The sequence below is a fragment of the Takifugu rubripes genome, chromosome 6, assembly GCF_901000725.2.
Source record: "Takifugu rubripes chromosome 6, fTakRub1.2, whole genome shotgun sequence".
NCBI lineage: Eukaryota > Metazoa > Chordata > Actinopteri > Tetraodontiformes > Tetraodontidae > Takifugu > Takifugu rubripes.
Window position 1 is genome coordinate 9,028,873 of NC_042290.1, and position 14,789 is coordinate 9,043,661.

General features: G+C 46.7%; 2 protein-coding genes across 2 annotated transcripts; both read right to left on the reverse strand.

Annotated features, from left to right (window-relative positions):
* Positions 1–298: 298 nt before the first annotated feature.
* On the reverse strand, positions 299–4,990 carry LOC101061395 (uncharacterized protein K02A2.6-like). The gene has a single exon (XM_029838074.1). It carries the CDS (start codon positions 4,663–4,665, stop codon positions 568–570), a length of 4,098 nt encoding a protein of 1,365 aa, XP_029693934.1. The 5' UTR covers positions 4,666–4,990; the 3' UTR covers positions 299–567.
* Positions 4,991–6,360: 1,370 nt separating this feature from the next.
* LOC101070811 (arrestin domain-containing protein 3-like) lies at positions 6,361–14,209 on the reverse strand. Its single transcript, XM_003965434.3, has 8 exons — positions 13,524–14,209; positions 10,894–10,975; positions 9,403–9,550; positions 8,954–9,056; positions 8,582–8,838; positions 7,931–8,084; positions 7,696–7,850; positions 6,361–7,456 (listed from the first exon to the last, which is right to left on the reverse strand). Exons 1-8 carry the CDS (start codon positions 13,801–13,803, stop codon positions 7,379–7,381), a joined length of 1,257 nt encoding a protein of 418 aa, XP_003965483.2. The 5' UTR covers positions 13,804–14,209; the 3' UTR covers positions 6,361–7,378.
* Between the last annotated feature and the right edge of the window lie 580 nt (positions 14,210–14,789).

The following is a 14,789-nucleotide window of genomic DNA, read 5'->3' on the forward strand; positions in this document are numbered from 1 at the left end:
CAGAAGAACCTCAAAAAGTGTCCGTTTTTCTGAGGAACCTGTGCCAAACTTAGATGGCTGGTATTTGTTTATTTCATTCCAATCCTGTGGTCTGATTTATTTTCCACCACTGTCACATCTGATAGGGTCTTGAACTTGTGATCTAAAGTGCAGACTTGTCTGCAAACTGTATCAGTGGTGCGAGCGTAGACATCTTGTGTTTATTTCTGGCAGACGCGGAGATGTCCAGAGATTGTTGGCTGCTGTTCTGCACATCACAGATGCCGAAGTGACGGATTTTGTTTTAACGGGCTGTAGTAACTTGCAGGAGGCTTCTTCTTACTGAAGAATTTATTTTATTTCAGGAACTCGAACAGGTAGCATTAATTTCGGTCAGCACACAGGTATAACCAACTTCCGCTCTGGTTTCTTCTACACCAGAAATTTCCCGAACAGTAAACAACATGTTTGTCCCACCTAGTGGCCTGGAAGGCATTTAACATCAATAAACAGGTTTACCACACCCTTCCCCCCTTAAGTGTTTTCTACACCCTTCAATAGAACATTATGAACTTTTTTTTTTTTTTCTTAATCCAATTTAAAGTCCTTCAAGTAACTGGGCAACTTGATTTCCCTTCTTGAATGTCGCCTCAGTGGAGTTGGGGTTGTGACAGTTCTTTGTTCTGTCTCAGAACTTCCTACAGCTTCAGTAGTTGCAGGCTCCTCCAACTTCTCCTCACTGAGTACCACCTCCTCAGCTTCCAGCCAGGCCTCACTTCCTTGATCCGTCTGACTGAGTGTCATAGAGGCCGTCTGTGGAAGGTTGTTGCGTACTTCTGGTCTCCGGTGGTGTGTGTGAATCTGATCCACATGTCTCCTCACCACTCTCCCATCACCTAGCATCACTTTGTATGACACTGGTCCTGTCACTGACTCAATGAGTCCTGGGATCCACTTTGGTCCGAAACTGAAGTTCTGGATCAGCACTGAGTCTCCTGTTTTGAACCAGCGTTCCTTCGCCTTTTTGTTGTGATCTTTTGTCTGTTGTTCTTGTTTTTTCATCACTTTTCTGCTTAGATTTGGGTGAATCGAGTCCAGGGTGCAACGAAGCTTCCTCCCAAGAAGTAGCTCTGCAGGTGATAACCCAGTAGTGGTGTGAGGAGTCACTCTGTAGCTAAATAATACTCTGGCTACTTTAGCTGTCAGTGTTCCCTCGGGGCATTTTTTCATCATTCTCTTGAAAGTTTGTACAGCCCTCTCTGCTAACCCATTACTGGCAGCATGATAGGGTGCAGAGGTCACATGACGAATACCATTTTTTTTCAAAAATTCTTTGAATTCTATACTGGTGAAACAAGTGCCATTATCAGACACTATCAATTCCGGCAGTCCATGGTTACTAAAGCTGGTACGCAGGCACTCAATTGTGGTGGTTGATGTTGCAGAATTCACGGGATACACATCCATCCATTTGGAATGTGCATCAATGAGCACAAAAAACATCTTCTCCATAAACGGTCCAGCATAATCCACATGAATGCGACTCCAGGGTTTGTCTGGCCAGTCCCACGGGTGTAATGGGGCAGGTGCAGGGACGTTGCGGTATTCTAGACAGGTCATGCAGCTCTTAACAGTATCCTCCACCTCTTTGTCCAGCTTTGGCCACCACACATAACTCCTCGCCAATGCTTTCATTCGGGACACTCCTGGGTGGCACTGATGAAGCTGTCTCATGACATTTTCCTGTCCTGCTTTTGGCACAACCACCCTTGAACCCCATAGCACACATCCATCTTTGATGCTGAGTTCATATTTTCTCACCTCATAGGGGCCAAACTCCTCCTTTTTTTCTTTTGATGACCAGCCGTTTTGTACCATCTCCCGCACTCTTGAAAGTACTGGATCTGCGTCTGTCCATGCTTTCACTTGGTCAGCTGTCACCAGTGTGATGTCAGAGCTCTCCAACATGAGAACCCTCTCTTCCCGCTCCTCCTCTGTTACCTCTGGTAAAGGAAGGCGACTTAAGGCATCTGCATTACAGTGATACCTTCCTTCTTTATACACTATTGTGTATTCGTAGGCTCTCAAGGTTACCGCCCACCTCTGTATTCTGGGTGAAGCCATTTGTGGCACAGCTCGCATCTCACTGAAGAGTCCCAACAAAGGCTTGTGATCTGTCACAATAGTGAATTTCCTTCCATAAATGTACTTGTGGAATCTCTTTATTCCAAACATCACAGCTAGTCCTTCCTTGTCCAGCTGGGAATATTTTTTTTCTGCTGGGTTTAGTGTTCTTGAGGTGAATCCAATGGGTCTCTCGGTTCCGTCCGGCATAAAATGCGACAACACAGCACCTACTCCATAAGGTGATGCGTCACATGACAATATAAGGTCCTTTTCTGGGTCATAGTGCACAAGAACCTCGGCAGACTGCATCAATTCCTTTGACTTGTCAAAAGCAGCTTGTTGAGCATCACCCCAATGCCACCTTGTCTCCTTTTGTAACAGTTTGTGTACTGGTGCAAGTACAGTTGAGAGATTGGGCAGAAACTTGTTATAATAGTTTAACAGTCCCAGGTACGCCTTCAACTCTGTTACATTTGAAGGTGTGGGTGCCTCTTTGATTGCTTGTACCTTCTCATGTACTGGGTGCAGTCCTGTCGCGTCCACCTTATGACCTAGGAACCTCACTTCCTCATTCATGAACAGGCACTTGCTTCTTTTGAGTCTGAGACCTGCTTCTTGTAGCCGTTTCAACACCCTAGCCAGTGTCTGCAGGTGCTCCCGGTCGTCTTTCCCTGTGAGGAGGATGTCATCCAAAAAAATGGTCACATGAGGGATGCCCTGTAACAGTCCCTCCATTGTCCGTTGAAATATTGCTGGGCTTGATGAAACCCCAAAAGGTAGCACCCTGTAGGTGAATAACCCCTTGTGAGTATTTATGGTCACATACTTCTTTGCTTCTTCGTCCAAGGAAATCTGGTGGTATGCATGACTGAGATCCAATTTTGAGAATTTCTGTCCACCTGACAGTGTGGCAAACAGATCCTCAATTTTGGGAATTGGGTACTGCTCCAACTTTGAGATCTGGTTTACCGTCAGTTTATAATCTCCACATAGCCTTACTGTATCATCAGGTTTCAACACGGGAACCACTGGAGTAGCCCACTCTGAATGTTTCACAGGTTCTATGATTTTCTGTGCAAGGAGTCTGTCAAGCTCCGCCTCTACTCTTCCTCTCATGGCATATGGTACAGGTCGGGCTTTAAAAAACCTGGGGGCTGCTTCCTTGTCTACATATATTTTCGCTGGGGGGCCTTTAAATCTTCCAAGTTCATCTTTAAACACTTCTCCATACTCCCCCAGTACCTCATCCAACGTCTCTTCTGCCACATTGTGGATTTGGGTTTCGGGTCTCATCTGGACTTCCTCTGCAGTCTCTACCCGGACGTGATGGACCTGGGGTGTTTCTCTCCACTGTAAACCTAGCCTCCTAATCCAGTACCTGCCTACCAAACTGGGGCCTGCACCTCCTACCACAACCACAGGTAAGTCTAGGGCTCGCCCTTGGTTCTGCACCTTAACTACAGCGGCTCCTAAGACTTTTACCTTGTGCCCTGTATATGTCTTGAGCCTGACTCGACATGGGCATAACTTTGGTGTTCCTTTTCCCCTGAGAGTTTTGAAAACTGAGTAGTTAACTACTGTAACACCACAACCTGAATCCATTTCAAACTGTGTGTCTGTCCCATTTACTGTCAAAGTCTCTATAAATGGAGCTTCTGCTGGTATGTCAAGTTCGTCCAATTTGTACAATGTGTACATGACTTCCTCTGAGTCTATGTTATCTTTTTCTCCTTCCCCCTGGCTGACATAATTTGCTCCCTGAGCTCTACCCTGTTTGCCTGTCTGCACTCCACCTCCTTTGGCCCTCAAGTTCTTTGCTGAGCCCTTAAACCTACACACTTTTTGAATGTGGCCAACTTTCCCACACTTGTGACAGGTTTCCTTAATAAATCTACAGTCCCCAGCCATGTGCTGGTCACTACCACACCTGTAGCAAACTTTACGCTGGTTCTGCTGGGTATATGGGGTCTGCTTTGAATACACCTTATGCACCGCCTGGGGTGCCCTCATGTACTGGGGCACGAACTCCGGAGACTGCAAGTCCTTCACATCTTTGCACGCCGTCTCAATGGCCTGCGCCAACTTCAGCGCCTTGTCGAAGGTCAAATCCGGCTCCGAAAGCAGTCTGCGCTGTATGCGATCATCCACGATGCCACAAACCAGCCTATCCCGGATCATTTCCGACAGCTTGTCCCCGTAGTTGCAGTCTTGAGCCAGTTTCCTCAGCACAGCTACAAACTCCATAACTGTCTCCCCCTGCTTCCTGTATCTGGAGTTAAACTTACAACGTTGCACAATCTCGCTCGGTTTTGGGTTGAAATGATCCTTCAACAACTTCACCAGTTCATCAAAAGTCTTGTCACCCGGTTTGGCGGGGCTGACTAAGTTCCTCATGAGACTGTAAGTCTGACTGCCCACTGCACTCAGCAAAATATCTTTACGTCTACCTGCATCGTCGATCCCATTAGCTCTGAAAAAATGGTGGAGTACTTCACAATATTCTTCCCACTTCTGGGATTGACCATCAAAAGGAGCGGTGCTTCCAATCATAGCCGCCATGTTCTTTTTCCAACAGCCACAGAGTCCGGTCTGCAAGGTTTACTTAGCCACTCAGCAGCCGCTTTCATTCCTCTGTATCCATCCGAGGCATCTGTGGTGACTTTATCCTCGTCGCCATTTATGTAGTAACTTGCAGGAGGCTTCTTCTTACTGAAGAATTTATTTTATTTCAGGAACTCGAACAGGTAGCATTAATTTCGGTCAGCACACAGGTATAACCAACTTCCGCTCTGGTTTCTTCTACACCAGAAATTTCCCGAACAGTAAACAACATGTTTGTCCCACCTAGTGGCCTGGAAGGCATTTAACATCAATAAACAGGTTTACCACACGGGCTCGTTCACGCAGTCAGAACGCTCACACTGAAGATATGCGTGGGCGCGCGCGCGTGTTTGTTGTGCGTTGTTATTTTATTATTCATAGAGGGCAAATGCAGAAATCTCTAGATGGTTATGGTCTAGGACCACATGACAGTGAAGATTCCTTATGTGCGTGTACGTGTGCGTGCGTAGTATCGTTTTGTAGGCTGCCCCCCCCCCCCCAAAAAAAGCGAGTCTTTATCATTGATTTCTTCACAGATATATTTTAAACCCCAAACACAAATTAATGTGTTTGGCCTCACAGACACACGAGAATAATAATATAAAGAGGGAAAATCTCTGTTGCATAACAGAACTTGTTAAATCGACGGATTTTTTCTTTAATTTAAGATTTTTAACTTTAGATCCATCGAGTCTGCCTTCATCCTGCACACAAACACACCAGAGATTCGTGTTTATGTCAACAGTGTTGATCTATTCTGGGTGTTGGAGAAGAGTCATTTCTTTATTTCTGTCCTTTTGTTTGGAGGAGAGATGACAACACCACACACACCGATCCTGAACTCTGTAATCAATAATCAGCTGAAAACTAGTAGCCTACTTCAGTGTTCTAATAATCGAATAAGGTTGAGCTTTTAGTTGCATGAATAACTGTAGCTTGTCCTTGGGAAACTTCGACTTTTTGAAAGGTCGGATGGACAAAAGATGCACATCCGTAATGATCTCTAGCCCAACGGATGCTCCAGAAATCCGTCATCAACCACAGACATGCAAAAAAAGGTGAATCGGAAGCAGAAGTAGATGCAGCTGATTGATCACACGTGGTCATTGTTTGCTTGATTCCAGTATGAACCAGTAAAACCAGTAAATGCTGCCACGTCAGACTGTCCGTTATTTAATGGTACTATGGAAGCGTTACGCGTTAGGAAATCCAACGGAACCTATCGGGTCACGTGACCGGGCAGGGGGTCATAGTTGACCTTTGCTGTTAAATGTGTGATGGGCGCCTTACATGGGTCCTATAAACCCCCAGAGCTTCAGTTTCAGCGGGCTGGAGAGGACAAAGGCGTGTTGGTACTGAAGCAGAGCTGCGTGTCTCCCCGCGCGTGTGCGCGCTGGTACGCACGCTCTCGTGCCTGTCTTCATCCAGTTCAATCCAGTTGCTGTTTATCAGCGCGGCTGAGCAGCCAGAATGGTCGAAGTCAAAACACGATCGGTCTGACTGTCGCGTCATTTGTTTGGTTGGTGCGCTTTGTAATTGGGAGTCAAGGCGAGGAAAGAAAACGCACGCAAACATTTGCGCATTCCTCGGCGGTTGAGGCGTGTCGAGCCCAATCCCATGCAAAAGTGGACATTTACAGCCACCAGAGCCCGCTTATTTTATAAAATAAACCTTTTATTTTATCAAAAGTTGATCATGACAGCAGTAAGATTATGACAATAATGTATAATGCACAGAAATGGAATAAACAGCAACAGAGTATATGAAAACTAGTGCAAAAAAAGTCACGTACAAAAATATATTGCACTTTGAAGTGTTAGGTGGAAGAAATCAGATTTGAAGAACATTCTCAAATGTGATATTTTCATCTGTAAACATTTATCACTGCCATCGGTTTAGGTTTCAGCTGTCTGCGTTGAGAAAAGCGAGAAAAGCTTCAGCCTCCTAAACCGACAGGCAACTTGTGGTACGTTCTCTCTGTTGGTTGGAGTTGTGCTTCTTATTCGGCCCGGTTTCAGCATCATTTATACTGTCGCCCTTTCACACACGTGTGTGCGTTTCTGCTATATCATAAGTCCTTGAGGTGGCTTTTTTTGCCTTATACTGAGGAATATTGAGGATTTTTTCCCCGTTTTTGTCATCGAAACAGACGGTTTCCACCCCAAGTCCTGTCGGTATTGGAGACACTCGCATGCTCAAAGCGAGTGATAATAAAACAGTAGCTTCTGTCCTCTTGATGTGCCATTAAGATTAAAGAATACATTGTTGTGTACATACGGGGACAGAGTCTACTGGAGCATATAGGCCTGCGGTAACCTGCACTATAGAAAAACCAACCTATAGAAAAACAGTAATAGCTGCATGTGCAAAATTCAGATGTCGGCCTCCGTCGGTGGTCCTCTGACCGCTCTTGAGTCATCTGCCTTGTCAGAGTCATATGGCGTTGTCAGGAGAACGTGTCTTTTGCCTCGTCTGGAGTACTGGATATGGAGGATGCAGCATGGCTTCAAATCCCTGGTCCATATGTCAGTGGTCACAGAATACTCTCTCAGCTGACCCTCCCAGCTCGCAGAGGGTCTTATTTATGGTGATATATAATCTGGTGAGAAGCACACCCGGAGCTGAGGGCGTCTTGTTTGCACCGACGGCTTTTAAGGCTGGTGAGCTCCCGTCAGCGGGACGGACACGTGTCGGGTCTCCTGATGTCTGCCGGCCCACACACCTCGGCTGTGCTGGGGTACGGGTCCACCTGAGGGAGGGGGGTAGGGGTGTCGTTAATGACAGAAGCAATACGGACATGTTGCAGCAATGATCTGGATAATCAATCACTTCTAATAAGAACAACCCTGTCATTGATCGTGTCGCATTTTCAGGACTTTATTTAGAAATGTTCAACCTTTCACTGTCTGTTTTCAGGGTGCCATTAAGGTCAATATTTCCGTCACCCCTATTATCAGCGGTTATCCAGACGTGCGTGCGTCTCTGTACCTCGGAGTAGAGTGGCGGCGGCAGATATCTGAACTCTGTGATGTATGGCAGCAGAGATCTCTGCTCATCTCTGTCCACATTAGACCTATCACAGCCCTGCAGACAGTCACGCCTCTCTGCCTCTGATATTGCCAGATCGCAGTAACTCGGCGGAGCTGCGGGGGGGGAGAAGCACTTTGTGAGATCCTTGAACATGTGAATAGATAAAAAGTGTTTGTGCGTTGGCTGTACAAACCCTCAGGTCTCTCCTGCAGGCCCAGCCAGCTCAGCGTGCTGCAGTTGCTGCTGATACTGGAGGTGCGGCTGGCGCAGGCATTCAGGGGTATGGTCCCTATCACCAGGGGCAACGAGACAGACAAATTCAAGCCGCCCGGAACGTCCACGTACACCTGTGATAGAGGCAGAATTTAAAAATGCAACCATTCGGAATGTCAAGGTAAAAAAAAGGAAAAGTCTCCACAAAAGGAGGCAGCAGCTGCTAAATGCTCCAAATATGCAGGTTACACTCTAAGCATAAGATGGAATATTTACTTAAGTCACTAAGATGATTGTCTGGAACTGTTCCACAGTTCCATGATGAGGAAGCTTTCCTGGGATGAGCAAATGTTGACTGATTTAAACTTTTAGGCAAAGAGTTTTTTTTTAATTATTATTAAGCACGTTTGAGTTGGGCCCGAAGAAGTGGGTCGAAGAACTATTTGTTGAAGTGACGGATTAATAAAGGCTTTTTTATAATCTGTGGCATCCTTAATGAGGTCAAGACCTAATATCCTGAAGCACCTGATAATATCAAACTTATAATGACTGTGGGCGAAGCTTTCTTTGCATTCCTCATCCAGTTTACCCACATCAGCCTGTTGTAGCATTGATGTGTTCCTGGATTTACCATGAGGGCGTACTCCACTCTGATGATGGGGCAGTCCAGGATAGATGGAGAAACTGGGGGGATCTTCAGCTGCTTCCCCTCCCAGCTCTGGCTCTTCCCTTGGGGCAGAGGGTCCCCCCTAAGGTTGGACACCAGCTGCTGGATCTGCTTGCCCTTCCCCTTGGCAAAGAAGGTCTGGGTCTGGTAGAGAGCGGCCTTGGGCACGACCACCCGGGATGAGCAGTTCTCCACCTCCGCAAAGATCTGGATGGACTCGCCTTGAAGAGAAGGGGGGGAGACAGATCAGCCTCTCAGACTGAGAGAGACGTGAGATAAATGAGTACAGGCAGTGATGAAGAGAGAAAGCAGCAGCAGCAGAGACACATGGCTCACCTGGCGTGTAGCCCTTCCGCTCTATTTTGGCACTCAGGGAGATCGGACCCGATGCGCAGAACCAGCAGCATAGAGTTTTTTCCTTCGTACCAGTCTGAGGAGCCTGTTCACACACAGAAATCTGATTTAACATCCACCCGAGCCTTCTTCGTCAAGGAAAAGAGACACATTGTGGAGAGGAAACAAAACATAAAGCTATTCCTAGCAGCCTAATGAGAGCCAGCGGTACTGTTCTGGATTTAAAGGGGTTGTTCCTATTGGCAGAAGGCTTATTTTTATCCACTAAAAAGGCATAAAGTTATTGATCGGAACTCAATATTGGCAGATAACACTGGTCACAAGGTAAACTTCCACAGACTAAATAGACACACATTATGAGAGAAGTGATCTAGGCTCCTAGTGATCTGGTTGTCCAAACAGAACAAAGCAGTATGTGCAGTCCTGCCTACCAGCAGCAGCGGCATGTTGATGTCAATGTGCTCAAACACAATGAACTCTTTCTTCACTTTGACAGGGACCAGCCATGGACGGTGCAGTTCAGCTTTCACCCAGTATCTCACACTGCCGTGCTTCCCTTCAAAGGAAGTGGCCAAAGCCCTGACGGACAGACGAGACGAGGGAGAGCGGTGAGTAAGAGGAAGGCTGTCGGGACTGACGAAGGCAGAAGTCATCTCTTACGTCAAAGAACTAAAACTGTAACCTGAACTGCTGCCTACGTTTATATAGTCTTTATACTCTTTCTTGCCCCTTCTGAATTACTGATACTTTAAATTCAGGGTTGCTCTTTAACAAGACAGCACGTATTTGAACCAACCATGTAAAAAAGTGGATTTGGTGAAAGCGTGCTTCCTGCTTTGCCACTTTTGTGAATATGATCTCTCTAGTTCCTGGAAATAAACAGCTTCTGGAGACAATTTTTCCAGTCTCTGCTTTAAAAAAGCACTGTTGAAGGTCAAGTGTTGGAAAATATTGTGGGAAAACACTTTTATTCGAAGTGTTATCGTGAGGTCGTCTCCTCCGCACCATGCACACTGCTGCCATTCCTTTATACCCAAGAAGGTAAATTAAAGCTTCTCTTTTGCCCCCGAAATGGAGATAGTAACACAATCATCCATCTGTTCAATTTGGTTCCATCAAACCCACAGAACAAGTTTGGAGTTCCAGAGGTAAACGGAGTTGCAGCCAAATCAAGTCCAAATCGGACGGGACGCCTCGGTGATGCCCTCGCGGGCGCTCTGTTTCTGCTTGCGGTGCAGCGCGCAACAATGTTCTGCGATCCGACACCGTGTTCAAGTTGAGGTTTTCCTGTGATCAGCAGGCGGCCGGCGTGATTTACGGCAGACAGGAGGACAAGTGAACATGAACATGGTGTCAGGTACAAGAACGGGGGAGTGCTAATTTGCATGGAGCGCGTTGAGACAGAGGGGGTCGCAAATCAAAGGTGAAAGCTGTGACTGACAGACAGACAGACAGACAGACAGACAGACAGACAGACAGACGGACGGACGGACGGACGGACGGACGAATGGCAGCGTAATGAGTAATGTGCTGCACCTTTGTTTACCTCAGAAACTCTTCCCTAACTCCGTATATAGCTGCAGAGATATGAAGCTAGTTTTCATGTTAACTTAAGTTTGTTCACTCCGCCTTTATCATGTCACCTGACAGCACAGTTGGAATTTAAATCTTTTGGTTATTCTGCCAACAAAGAGGGAGGAAGTTGTGTATTTGCCTTCGTAATTATATTAATTTAACCAAAGTTAGAGCATAAAGAAATCAATGGGACACATGAAATGCAGATTACTTAAGACTGAACTGGTGACATTATGAGTCTGAATCCAGTTTCAGAACTGTGACGGGAGTTAGAATCTGCATGTAATTAATGGTTGAAGTGTCCTAGTTCTGCTTTAAATGAGGGCCAGCCTGTGCAAAACACTCACATCTGAGGGAGGTTGAAGTTGAATGCAAACTCATGCAGGCCGGTGTGCAGAACAGTAACGTTCTCATCTGGACACTCCTCATCTGAAAGACAAAGAACAGGTTTCTTCACATTGCAAATCGTGAAAAACACTCACACCAGTGGAGAAAAGGCTTTTCACTCAACGGGAGGATTTAGGCCTCAGTAAGACATAAATAAGCCCCACCCACCCGATGCTTCTAGACGGAAGGTCATGGACAAAAACAAGGCGTCCATATAAAACAAATTCATCTTCATTTCTAGGGGCCCCGCTTCTCTGTCACAGAATGTCTCCAATTAAAGCCCCAAAGCAAAGACATCACTAGTTCACAGGCAAGGAAACCCGATGAGGGCTGGGTAAATGTTTTAATGGCAGACTGAAGCTTCTCCTTTTACTGATGTTGGCTACGTTACAAAAGATGCGCTGGGAGAACACACCCAGCGGGAGGGCGTACGTTATCTCCGTCCCAGTTTGTTCATTTGTCTCTAAAATAGTTTGCAAATGTCTCCGGTCGACCCTGCTGAACTTCTGCTTCCTGCCACCTCAGCACTGCTCGGCTTCAGCCCGCATCTGTGTGTGTGCGTGCGTGCGCGCGCGAGCGCGTTCCGACACTGCCCGCCTGTCATAAACAGCCTTGCGCGCGAGCGAGCCCCTGTGAGTGCGTACGGGCGGGAGAGTGCACGCGCCTGTTAAGTCACCGGCAGCACGGAGCAAGCAGGAGCAGACCGGTATGAACCAGACTGAGCAGCCTCCCACTGCTGTAAACCCTAACGTCTCGCGTTACAATTCCGCCTCTGATTGGAGGAAGCCGCGATACAGATCGCAATCCGGGACTCTGATTGGCGGAGCCGTGGCGAGCCCCGCCCATATTTGTACTGCCATGTGGTGTGCTGCGTGAAAAGGGGAAGTAGGGGAGAGACGGGGTGTCATCGGGAACAGGTAGACTTGAGTCTGTGACCATAAATATGAATGGAATCTGACAGTGTGGTTTAAAAAAACAACAACCCAACTTTAATGTTGATTTGTTTTTTCGATGCAACATTTCAAACTAGATGTATACATAAAAACAAGAAGTGGCAAAAATTACTGATGAGAAAAGTGCAGGCCTTTAACATGTTTTATAAATGTAGGAATGAATTTTCTTTGACATGAGGCTGCAGTAAATAGTTGATCCCAGTGGTAATGTTTGCTTGATTCATCATGGAAGGCTGTTTGGTCAGGCTTATTTTTAAAAAAGAAAATTATTCATTGGAAACTGAAAACCTAAATGCAAAGTGGGCTTTCAAGGTTCCTTTATCCTCTTGTGTTTCCTGTTTGGGTTCAAATCTCACATGGGGGCAGCACGGTTGCAAATACTTTAGGATGGTAACCTTTTCAAATGAACTGAGCAAATAGGCTGCAGGTTAAAAATAACACACTTGAACTTATGCACTGTATTTTATGTTTTCAAATCTGACATTAGTGTTCTTAGACTTATACTGTTGAGAGATTTTCCTGATTCTAATTCAGCCCGTGTGTTCATAACCGTGTTTGCGTTGCCATCACGGAGTGTTGAATAAAAACATCTAAAGTTCCAGCTCTATCAACAAGCACTTTAGTTCTACTTTATTTCGACCTTTCTAAACTGTCAACATCAGCTATACAATCATAAATCTGTAATTGAATTTTTAATTGACACACAGTGTCATAGTAGCACCAGTGGTATTGCTTATTTTGATAAATCTGGGGGTGTAGGCCTACTCCTTCTTGACTTTTGACCCCCAAACCTGTCTATCCATCAGGGTTTGTGGAAGAAAAGGTAATTATCTAAAAGGTATCTTTAAAAAAACCCATAAATAAATATCCATATTTATTTGAACTACTCCTACAGTAATTACTGCACCAAACTTAGAAATGTTCACCCACATCTGTCATTTCCCTCACATTGTGTTTCATAAGTGTAACACACACGCACACACACACACACACACACACACACACACACACACACACACACACACACACACACACGTAGTCAGCCGGGCTCTCCCTCCCTCCCTCTCTGGCAGTTTCTGAACAGGTTTGAACCGCTTCTAACAAAGGGAGTTGCCTGATCTCGTTTGCTCCATTAAAATGATATTTCCTCCCGACGACGTGCATCGATTTTGCATTAAAACACAAAATCCCCCCAGTCTGCTGTCGATGCCCCCCCCGTTTCTGTCGTTTTGTCGAAGTGCTTCGTGCACGGATCGCAACTTTTCCCCCCTCCCTGGTAGGAAACGACAGAGATGTCAGGATGCGCTGAAGAGGATTTCCTTTAAGATTCCTCCCGTCGCCCGTTAGGTGGAGGCGGTTAAATGGAAGAATCGGCGGGTTGTTGTGAAAGTGCAGGAAAGAAGAGCCGCGTATCGCATCAACTATCAGCTGTTGCATCAGCACCACTGTGGCTCACGGACCGACTGCGCGTTTCTGGGAATCTCTCGCCTCTCCTGACGCACGTCGCGGCTCCCCTGCGCTAATAAAGTTTGCCATCGCACAAAAACTCTGAAGGGCAGAAGTTTTGAAAGGACGAATCTGCACCATCGCTGCGCACACACACACTAACACACACTGCGACACAACGCGGCTCTCACCTCTCTCCTCTCCGATCAAGGTGTCGTAATGATGCAGGTATTCAACCTCCTCCGTGTAGTTCTGGGTGTAAGTCGTGTTCGCGCCGGCGTTCCTCGACTCAGTCCAGCGGACCTTGGCGACTCCTCTCGCGTGTATGTCGAGGCTCTTCACCCGCACATCCCCGGTAACCTCCACCACCACCCTCCCTGACACCAGATCTCCGCCGGAGAACACCGGCAGATTGTTCTCATTCAAACTGTCAAAGTAGATGGCCAAGGCCCTCACTTTACCGAGCACCATGATGCGGTTGGAATAAAAACAAAACGGGAGGCGAATGACAAACGAGTCTTTGGTGAAGAAGTTGTGAGCTGAGCCGTGAGGCACAAATTCATGCGCCTAGCTCCAGGAGCCCAGCTATGAGCCGGGTCCGCGGCTCTGGTGGGTCATCTGGCTGTGGCGTCCAGCTGATGGTTCGCCTCGGCTCTCGGCTCTCGGCTCTGGGCTCTCTTCTCTCCTCCCCGCTGCGCTGAGCTGTTTCTCCGCGCTCTCTGCTGCCGTCTGCCTCCAGCCGCTCGGCTCTTAAAGCCTCAGTGCGCAAAAATAACCCCACTGAGCATGTGCGCACACAGACCGGCCGGCCTGCGCGCTGAAGTACAGCCTACAACAACGCGCTCCGTCTGCACGCTTGGTTTTTTTTAATCCATTAATTCTGAACTGCTTGAGGTTTTTTTTTTTTCTAGAGGTGTGAACAGAGGCCCGAGGAGCTTATGGGGGGTGGGTGGAGAAACTTCTGGTTGGTTAAGATAGCTGCGTGTATCAAACAAAAACATTTGTTTTTGATCTTAATGAAATGTTCTCATAGTTTTATTATATTTTGCGTATTGTAATCAGGCTCATGCACCGAGTGACTGTAATTAAGGACCAGTGTTCAGTGTTTACCGATGAACTCACCCCTCTTTTGATACATAAACTCAACGAGATGTAACCTGGCAACCTCACCTCTATAACTGCTGCTATAGGATATAGCGTGGTTGCTGTATTAGTAATTACCTCATTGTTCACATTAACAAACCCACTAAGATATTAAAGGACTCTTCTGACACCAAGTTGTTAAATATTGAAGTCATGGTCAGATGGCGCAGCTGGGGGTCAGATGGTGCAGCTGGGGGTCAGGTGGTGCAGCTGGGGGTCAGGTGGTGCAGCTGGGGGTCAGATGGTGCAGACAGCTTTGACAGACAGGAAACCATCACTGGTGGAAGTCATCCTGAGGGTTCTCCGATTAAACA

What these genes read in the sequence shown, in the direction of transcription:
- LOC101061395 (XM_029838074.1), bottom strand. Translation starts at nt 4,665, where the DNA reads ATGGCGGCTATGATTGGAAGCACCGCTCCTTTTGATGGTCAATCCCAG.
- LOC101070811 (XM_003965434.3), bottom strand. Translation starts at nt 13,803, where the DNA reads ATGGTGCTCGGTAAAGTGAGGGCCTTGGCCATCTACTTTGACAGTTTG. An exon ending in AACTTCAACCTCCCTCAGAT is followed by an intron (nt 9,551 to 10,893) that starts GTGAGTGTTTTG and finishes TCTGTCCGTCAG; the next exon opens with GGCTTTGGCCACTTCCTTTG. An exon ending in CGCCGCCACTCTACTCCGAG is followed by an intron (nt 7,457 to 7,695) that starts GTACAGAGACGC and finishes CCCCTCCCTCAG; the next exon opens with GTGGACCCGTACCCCAGCAC.